This window comes from Dioscorea cayenensis, chromosome 10 (assembly GCF_009730915.1).
Source record: "Dioscorea cayenensis subsp. rotundata cultivar TDr96_F1 chromosome 10, TDr96_F1_v2_PseudoChromosome.rev07_lg8_w22 25.fasta, whole genome shotgun sequence".
NCBI lineage: Eukaryota > Viridiplantae > Streptophyta > Magnoliopsida > Dioscoreales > Dioscoreaceae > Dioscorea > Dioscorea cayenensis.
This window is the reverse complement of record NC_052480.1, coordinates 3289988-3300039: the sequence shown is the minus strand read 5'-3', so window position 1 is coordinate 3300039 and position 10052 is coordinate 3289988. Positions and strand designations below refer to the sequence as shown.

The 10052-nt window shown below is 39.6% G+C and overlaps 1 protein-coding gene across 1 annotated transcript; it reads right to left on the bottom strand.

Annotated features, from left to right (window-relative positions):
• Nucleotides 1-210: 210 nt before the first annotated feature.
• LOC120270615 (2-alkenal reductase (NADP(+)-dependent)-like) lies at nt 211-3122 on the bottom strand. The gene is made up of 5 exons (XM_039277666.1): nt 2781-3122; nt 1629-1806; nt 1336-1502; nt 1128-1210; nt 211-802 (listed from the first exon to the last, which is right to left on the bottom strand). The coding sequence occupies exons 1-5, from the start codon at nt 3012-3014 to the stop codon at nt 424-426; spliced, it is 1041 nt and encodes a 346-aa protein (XP_039133600.1). The 5' UTR covers nt 3015-3122; the 3' UTR covers nt 211-423.
• Nucleotides 3123-10052: the final 6930 nt, after the last annotated feature.

Here is a 10052-nt window from a genome sequence, read left to right as displayed (position 1 = left end):
AAATATATATAGATACATATGGTTGCATAATTTCTCCATTCTCAATGCATGGCATGCTCACCTCCAGAAACTTTGGATGGAGATCAAAATAATAAGCTACATTGAGTCCAATATCATGCTAATCTTTTTGGTGACTAAAAACAAGAAGTTTTGCACACCTGATCAAATTGTTCAAGTATGCACTGTGAGATCATTTCACAAGCTGATATTTAACTATTGTTCCTCATGTTCATAAGAACAGCATCAAGCATTGCACCTCCAGCATTCTCAAAGTACATATATATATATATATATACACATATCCCTTCAGGGAAACATCTCTCCAGTGCTAGCTACACAACTCTTTCTACTTTTTATAATTAAAAGCATCATCAAAACAAAACTTAGTGTTCAATATGTTTGTGAAAGGTATATCAGACTTGTCTACTCATGAGCAATCACAACCAACTTTTTGCCAACATTGAGACCTTTAAACAGACTAATAAGCGCTGCCGGCCCATTCTCTAGTCCTTCAACTTTATCTTCAACATATTTGATCTTGCCTTGTCTGATATCTGGTATAATTTTTTCCACAAATTCGTAGTATCGATGGTAGTAATCAAAAATCAGGAATCCCTTAAATCGGATTCGATTCGCGATAATGTGCGTTATGTTGTGCACACCCTCGGGTTTCTCGAGATTGTACTGAGAAATCATCCCGCAAGCAGAAATCCTGCCATGGGGTCTCATGTTCAGTAGCACGGCATCGAGCATTGCACCGCCAACATTCTCAAAGTATATGTCAATGCCTTCCGGGAAGTACCTGAACATCAAATGATGATTGAGTTTGTTAGCAGAATATTTAATTAAGAAGTAGAGGTATCAAGTGATTGAAACATGTAGGACTAGCCTACTAGGCAAGCAGGTATTCAGAAGTTTTGAACATTTCCAAACTGATTATCAGTTATTGAACATTCATTGGACTGAAAAAATGGATCAGAACAACAGTTCTTGTTTTCAAAAGAACTTCTCCAAATGCAATGCCAAACATGCCCATTAGCCTGAACATCTACCAATTGATAAACAGCAAAACAGAGAGGAAGTTTACAATAAGTTAAACAAACAACATGGTTCAAGATCATCATCACCTCTTCAACGTTGCATTCAAGTCAGGTTCCTTTTTATAATTAAAAGCCTCATCAAAATCAAACTTGCTCTTGAGTAAGTCAACCTACACCAAAAAAAAAAAGATGAACACCTCATTAGGACTACCCCCTAGTTTGTTGCATCATGGTCATCTAAATTTGGCAAGAATAAAACAGTAAATCAAATAAAAACACTTTTGATTATGCTGACCTTTTCATCAGAGCCAGCACTACCAACCACATAACAACCCATTAATTTGGCAAATTGACCAACAAGCTGACCAACAGCACCTGATGCTGCTGATACAAAAACATATTCCCCTTTTTTTGGAGCACAAATCTCATAAAATCCAATATATGCTGTAAATCCTGGCATGCCTGCAAAATTAACATGGAAGTGATGCTGCAGATCAACCAAAACTACCGGATTATGTTCCTTTAGAGTTTGAATACTTTTACCAAATTTGGTTTATGTAGTCTACAAAAATTAATAACACTACTCACCTAGAATACCAGTGTAATAAGAAAGGGGAACATCAGTGTCTTTGATCTTAAAAAAGCTTTCAGGATTTGTGATGACACTGTCTTCTTCCCATCCTGTCATTCCACAAACAAAGTCCCCCACACTGAAATCTGGATGCCCAGAATACACAACTTTGCTCACACCATTACCAGTGATTACCTGTCAAACAAAACATAGGCACTAATGCACTTTGAAGCTCTGAAGTAAAACTTTTTTTTTATTTCAATTAAAGTGGAGAAATCAAAATATAGTACATCAATAAAAATAACATAGTGCTTTGTCAAAAAAAATAAAAAAAAACATAGTGAGGCCACTGGAAACCAAGATCAAAACAAGAGCATGGCTCACACTAGCCAGACTAATCAGACATCAATTCCAGTAAAATATATTTAGTTTTGATAAACATAGACAAATCATTTATTAATTAGTGTTGTTTTATGACTTATAGAATAAAGCACGTAGAAGCTTAGATATAAAAGCACTTCTTCTGGGCAATTTGTTAATTTTGAATGCTAATTTGGTATCCCATAAACACTCCTACAAGAACTTGGTGGTGGTTTTTGAAGAAAACCACTTATGCATTGTCAATAGGAACATCCCAATCTGCCATAGGTAGGACTTATACTTAATTATATATACTGAAAACAACATGGAAAAAATAAATAAAAAATACACAATATTTGCTAGCATGCTGATATTTATTTAAATAAACAACATCATCATTTATATAAACAGCATCACCATATCAAACTAGAGGACTCTGTCCCCACAATCAAATGAAGTCTTGACTTTCTTGATTCAATTAACACTAACTCAGATGAAACGACAACAATCAATTCTGAAACTGACTAAAATGTCTATATATTTTTATTTTAGTTTCAATCATGTTTCTAACTTGTTCCACTTAATTTATTCAACAAAGTTTTGGTTTATCAATTTTTTTATATATATAAAAAAAATCATTCAGCCAAATGGAGTATTATCGCACTAAACTAGAGATGAACAAATTAAAAATAAATAAACAAATAAAAAATATATATATATCAGATCGAGCAACAAACTAGTACTAAAAACGAAAAAGAATGAACTTTTTTTAAATAACCAGGAAAAAAATGGGAGATTGCATCAAATACCGAGCCGACGACGAAATCGGGAACGTAGCTGGGTTCATCATGTTTGGACATGCGGCCCCGCATGTCCAAACCGCAGGAGAGGTAAAGATTCTTGACGATCAGCCCCTGCGATCCCTCGGGAAGCTTCAATTTGATGGTGTCAGAGGTGATGAGCTCCATGTCTGTCTCTTTGACGAACCCGGTGATGTAGTTCTTGAGGATAACCTTCTTGTTTGGCACCAGCTCCGCCGCCATTGCTACGAGATTTGGAGCTCCAGCCACGATGATGGAGAAATGGCTTCTGGATTTTTGCGTGGAATTTGAGATTGTCTCGCGTGAAGAGGATAATGTTCTGTGGAATCGGGTTTCAGTCACTATATATAATCATAAATATTTTAATTTTAAAATAAAAAAAATAAAATTTTGTGTTGGTTTATTATTATTATTATTATTTTTTTAAAGTGGTTTGTAAATCTAGCATTGGCTAGAGAGCCAGACGAGCCACTTGCTGCGGCCACAAGCGAGCCAGATCTCCCCGTCCAAGCGAAGTTTGTTCCGATGGTAAGCAAACAACACAACCCCTTCTCTGTTGGCACTAATCTTTGTTAATTAGCTCTTGTGTGCACCATTCCTGTAAATACTATACTTTTCTTTCTTATTTTCTTTTTAATCGGGTTTTACTTCTAGTGATCCTCTCTATGCTCTCTCTTCCATTCTTTTTAATGAATAGGTGGTTTGTCAATTTTTTTCAAAAATCAATCTGGTATTGGAAAAAAATTATTATTTTTAATAAATAGATATTGTTTTTAAAAACTTTCATAATTGTATTAATTATTTAAGCTATTATTATTATTATTAAATTAAATATTAAAATTATTATTAAATGATACTCTCTCCATTCGTTAATTTTATCTAATTCATACTGATTAAAATAAGTTAGTTAATGTTAATTTATAACTTAAAATTTATAAAAATTATACTAACTTTTCGATATTACCCTTGTGTAAAATGTATTTTGAAAAATATACAGTTGAATATAATTTATTGAAAGTTATAGAAGTAAATTAAATATAAAAAATGAAGTTGAAAAAATAATATCTAATATTGCACAAAATTTATATGGACAAGTAAAAATAAAAAAAACACAACTCTAAAATGTGACAAATTAAAAGAATGGAAAGAGAATTATTCATAGATAGATTTCTTGTAATCAATATTTTTCACCACCCCACACCATTCGTTTTCCTCCACCTCAACCCTAGCTTCAAAAATTATTTTTTTTCATTGAGCCATTGCTTAATGATCATCAACTACATCAGCACCTAAAAGAGAAGAACAATGCTCTTCAACACCGGTTTGGGCCAAAAACAATAAAAATGGGTTTGAGAGTACTTTAACTTGCTTTAAGGTTAGAAATTCACTCAAAAAATTAAATTTCAGTTTACTAGTAAACCCAAATACATGTAAACAAACACTACTTTATGTTTTCGGTTTTTTATTGGTATAATACCCGAATTGGTCCTTCTACTTTTCTCTTTCTTCCCTTTTGACCCATCTACTAAGAAATGCTCTCCACTAGTCCCTCTACTCTTGAAAATGGTCCAACTTAATCTCTCTACATTTAATCTCTTCCCATCTAGTTCCTTTACTCTTGAAAATACAACCACTAATTGGCCCATTTTAGAGTAGAAGGGACTAAGTAGAACTATTTTTAAGAGTAAAAGGACTAGTTGGGAGCATTTTTGAGTAGAGGGACCAAAAGGGAGAGAGAAAAGTAGAGGGACCAATTCGGGTATTATACATTTTTTATTCTACGAAATATTTTCTCTCTTATATTTTTATTGTTAAAATATCTATTAGTATATAGAGTATTTATGTAAATCTTTATCCATTGGTGAGTTGATTACGTTGTCGCAGGCGACAAATCCACACAAAAAAAAATCCTTTCGGTGTTGGTTCGTCGTCGTGCATGCGTTTCGCTGCCTATGGAGTTGGATCTTAGTTTTGGAATGAGAAGGTATGTCATTTTACTCACTGATGATAGAGATGTTTTTCCTAAGTTTAGGAAAGATGTGGATCATTACGTGCTCCCTACGAGCAAGGTGGATGGTTTAGGTGATCCTCAGTTGGAGCGACGTTTCACACATGAGGTTCCACGGGAGGAGAAAGGCAGACACCCAGTCGTGGTGATAATGAACTTAGGGGCTCAAACAATGGTACTCGCGCTCTCACTCGGGGGCTTCAAGCTTCGCCGGTGAGAGACACTGTTGTTGTGAGAAGCCATAGTGGAATAGAGGACGAGGGTAGGAGATGTTCACCGAAGGAGGAGGCAAGGGCCCATCATGAGCAGGTGTTGGAGATTGGGGTGGACACAGCCATGGTTGAACAATGCTCCTAAGAGGGTCGGTGTCCTCCAGTGACAGTGGTTGAGTCGCGCTCCCACAGTGGTGACGGTTGACCGCGACCTCATCGGAATGTTCAAGATCGGGGGACTGTTGGTCGTTTGGATTCTCGTGGATGGACCGCTGGTTACAAGGTGGCTAAGGCGTGCGACTCGAGATGTCACGTTATTGAAACCTGGAGACCCCGATCTGACAATGTGTAGATAAGAAAATCAAGGGACGAGGTTCAATTGGTCGAGGTTAGCAGCGTCGAGGTTGAGGTGGCGTGTGTGGATTTGCGTGAGGCTAGGGCAACCTTGGAGACAAAGAAAGACGTGGCCAAAGTTGACTGGAGGAGACGTGGAAAAGGGAGTAGGGTTTGAGGACACAATGGTTTTGCTCGTTGGGCCCAATCAGGATTCTTATCTAACAACTAGGAATAGTAAAGAGATCGGCAAGATCAGGGGGGCTGAGGACCTGGTGGTATTATATGATGTGGGCCAATTAACGGCCCATGATCATAAGATGCATCTTGCCTTGGGGTCATATAGTGCAGCCTTGAAGGCGGCCTAAGAGGAGGCCCAACCAATTTTTGCTGGGCCGTAAGTGGGGCTTTCTTTTGGGACCGGTATTGTTGCTGAGAAGGTTGTGGACTTTGGAAATCCTGAGAACAAACCATCTATGCCACCACCTGTGGGCTTTGTTTGGAAGTACATGGCAGGGTCGTGTGCTCTATATCCGGGATGTGGGCTAGGTTTGCAAGTTGATGATGCTCGGCCCAAGGACATGGATGAGGAGGTGGGGGAGGAAAATCAATCGATGGTGAAAGACTCGCAGGATGAGGATCTTGACTCAGATGACTTGGTGACAGAATTTGAACGCCATCTTAGGGAACTAATGCCAAGCCTTCTGGAGGATAGCGGCCCAGGGCTTTCAAAGCAAACTAAAGGGACCAGGAAAAGTGAAAGGCAGACGAAACCTTCAACCAAATGGATGGAGGATGTTGGTTTTGCTTCGGAACTGCCGAAGTCAGCTAAAAAGAAGCTAGCTCAGGTTGGCACTGGGGAAGATACGTCTTCCAAACCCCTGCTTATTTCTGATTGGGCTGATATGTAAATTTTGAATTATTGCAATGCTTGTGGCATTACTTTTTCTGAGTCTGATACTCATATAATTGATTGTATTGCTCATATTCGCCTGTTAGAGAATACTAAATCCGCCCCTTCTAGGGGGCAGGTGGAGCACTCCTCTGAGGTCCGTGAGGTTTAACTTGTTTATAATGAATGCCATTACATGGAACGTGAGGGGTCTAGGTAGACCGTCTATGAGGTTTTTAGTTAAGGGTTTCCTTAGTATGCATTTTGCTGACTTGTGCTGCTTACAAGAGTCCATGTTGGAGGAGATTCCGCCTGTGTTGTGGCACGAGATTGGTAGCTACCGCATTGATCATTTTTCCTTCTCACCGACGAGAGGTATGGTTGGTGGTATCATTCTGGAGTGGAATAGTGTGATCTTGTCGAGCAACCTTGTGCAAAGTGGGTGAGTTTAGTGTGACAGTGGACTTTTGCTGCTTGAAAGATAATTTCCGTTGGCGTTGTACAATTGTTTATGGCCCAAACACTAGGGCCCGTAAGAATGATTTTTGGGAGGAACTTAGGGGTTGTGTTGTCTCCAATAATGTCCCCTGGGTTATCTGTGGCGATTTTAATGCTATTTTTGCAAAGGAGGATAAATCTTCGGGTGTCCCCTATTTGGTGAATATCAGAAATGCTACTTTCTTGCTTCAAGATTTAGGGCTCCGAGAGCCACCTTCTGTGGGTAGGAGATTTACTTGAATGAATGGTCAGACTGGCCCACTTTGGGTTAAGTTAGATCGGTTTCTTGTTAATAATGCTTGGGCGGCACACTTTCCTAAAATAATTCAAAACGGGCTACCAAGGTTGGGCTCAGATCATGTGCCAATTCATCTGGAAGTGGGTAGCTACTTTTCTTCCCCTAGACCCTTCAGGCATGAGATGGTCTGGGCTTCTGCGGATGGATTCCAGGAGTTAGTTCACAAGCGGTGGACAGATTCGACTCCTGAAGGCTATGGTGCTTTTATTTTCTCCAAGAAGTTAGCTTTTTTAAGGGATTAGATGCGGCACTGGGATACGTTCAGCTTTGGTTCCATTAACCTTAAGAAGTTAGCCTTGTTGCAGTACTTAGAAGAGTTGGATTGTTGTAAGGAAACGCGTAGACTCACAACAGCTGAGGCTAGTCAGGAACAGGATTTACAAGAACGACTTGGGCCAATCCTTAAACAGGAAGAGATCTATTGGAAGCAAAGATCTAGGTTATAGTGGCTTAAGGATGGAGATGAAACCACAAAATTCTTTCATGTTCTAGCCAATGGACGTAAAAAATCGGAATTTCATTCCTCATATCAATCTCAATGGTGATTTTTACTCGGATCCCAAAGATATTGGCAAAGTTTTCACGTCTAGATTCAAACTTCAATTTGGGTTAAGGAGGGACTTTCGCTTTCGGATTGACCTTCAGAAGTTATTGGTCAATTACCCATCGGTAAACTTGTCCCAATCGGAGTGACCTTTCTCTTTGGAGGAAATTAAGCGTGCTGCAATTGAACTTGGTGGGGATAAAGCACCTGGTCTGGATGGTTTTCTATTGCATTTCTTTAAACATTTCTGGGATTTGTTAAAAGGGGATCTCGAGAAGCTGTGCGAGGACTTTTATTGGGGGAAAGGCAACTTAAAAAGGATCAACTGGGCTAGTATTGTTCTTATCCCTAAGTGTGCAACCCTGGAGCGTCTGGGGGATTATTAACCTATTAGTTTGATTAACTCCACTTTGAAAATCATTTCCAAGTTGCTGGTGAATCGTTTGAGCAAGGTCATGGGTCTTCTTGTTGATTAGGCCCAATCGACCTTTTTAAAAGGTCGGTGTATTCTTGATAATATTGCTGCTGTGGAAGAGCTTATCTTTAGTATGCACAAGCGCCGCCTCCTGGGGCATATTTTGAAAATGGATTTTGCTAAGGCCTTTGACACGGTGGATTGGGCCTTCTTGTTTGATCTTCTCTAGGCCAGGGGTTTTGGGCCGTGATCGGTGTGGTGGATTAAAAACATTTTATTCTCCTCCAAGGTGTCTGTTCTGATAAATGGCTCGCCAAATGGTTATATTCGTTATCAGAGGGGTCTGCGACAGGGTGACCCGTTGTCGCCTTTACTTTTTGTGCTCGTAATGGATGTGTTATGTACGATATTCACAAATGGGTTACAGTCCAAGATCTTGGTTGGTGTCCCCCTGGGTGAGTTTGGTAGTATGTGCAATCTGCACTATGCTGATGATATGCTTATCCTGAGCACTGGGGGGCTGGAGGATCTTAGGATCATAAAGGTGATCTTATATGTTTTTGAAGGGTTGTCTGGACTGAAAACTAATTTTGCCAAAACTTGCATGTTCTCCAGTATAGGGGCTTGCTTCTTAGTGAAGAGGCCGCGACAACTTTAAACTGCGAGATGGGGCTCCTTCCTGTGACCTATCTGGGTTTCCCAATTTCGGGCCGTAGACTGTGCAGGTAAGACTGGGAAGGTCTAATTAATAAAGTGAGTAGTATGCTTTCTTCTTGGAAAGCGTAATATTTGTCAAAAGAGGTTGACTCACTTTTGTTAATTCAGTCTTAACTGCAATACCAACATATTGGATGTCACTATCTCGATTACCTTGTTGCCTGATAAAAAAAAATAAGATAGAATCAGACGGAACTTTCTGTGGTCGGGTTCTGACAAGAAAGCGGGGACCAAATTGGTTTGCTAGAAAAATCATTGCCGTTCGTGGGACCAGGGAGGTTGGGGTATCCTAGATCTAAACGCTTTCAATCAGGCTTTGTTGGGGAAGTGGTGGCGGAAGCTCTCGATCGACCCTAGCTGGTTTGGTATGTCTGTGATCAAATTTAATTACAGATTGTTAGATTGGAATCTGTTCCCTAAGCTGTCAGGTAGGATTTCGTTCTTTTGGAAAGTGGCGTCCAAGACGTTGTCGGCGTTTAGGGGGTGCATCACTCAAAAAGTTAACTCGGGCTTGGAGACTTTATTCTGGAATGACCGCTGGCTTAATGGGAGAGCTCCTAGGTTCCTTTGGCCAGAGGTGTTTAGTAATTACCTACATTGTCATGGCACAGTGCGGGGGTTGGAGTACTTATTAGATAAAGAACCTTTCAAAGATAATCCTAACATTATTCTTTTTCGCGAGAGGTTCTTGCATACTGATTGGGGTATCAGAGACAAGAAGTAGTGGGCTCTCATGGTGAAGGGATCTTTTTCGGTGAAATCCTTTTATAATTTCTTGAATGATGGGCGTTTGCAATGTCCGATTTCAAGGTGGTTTTGGCTGGCCATTTGCCCCCAGAAGATTAGCCTATTTAATTGGCTCGTGTGGAGGGATAAAATACATACCCTTGAAAATCTGGAAAGGAGAAGTTGCAATAGGCTGCCGGTGGCTACATGTGTGATATGTCATGAGGGGATTGAAACGGTAGATCATCTGTTTTTGCATTGTCCTTTTGCCAAAGGCATTTGGGATTATTTTTGTAATTTGTTTCAATTGCGGGATGCACCCCAGTCCATGTGTCGTAGCTGTAGAGAGTGGACAACTTTACTGCGACCGGCAAATAAAGATAGGGTAATTTTGATTATGAAAGATCTTGTGTGGTATATTTGGCTTGCTCGAAACGATCGCATTTTTAATGATATTGTCACTCTTACTCTTTCTACTATCTTGAAAATCGATTGCATGATACTATCGTGGTTTTCAGCAGCTGCAAATGATTCCAAAGCGAAGTTTGAAAACTCCATTCACATGGTTAGACACAGTCTGGAGTTTTTACAGTAGCGTGTGGAGGTGCTGTGGGATA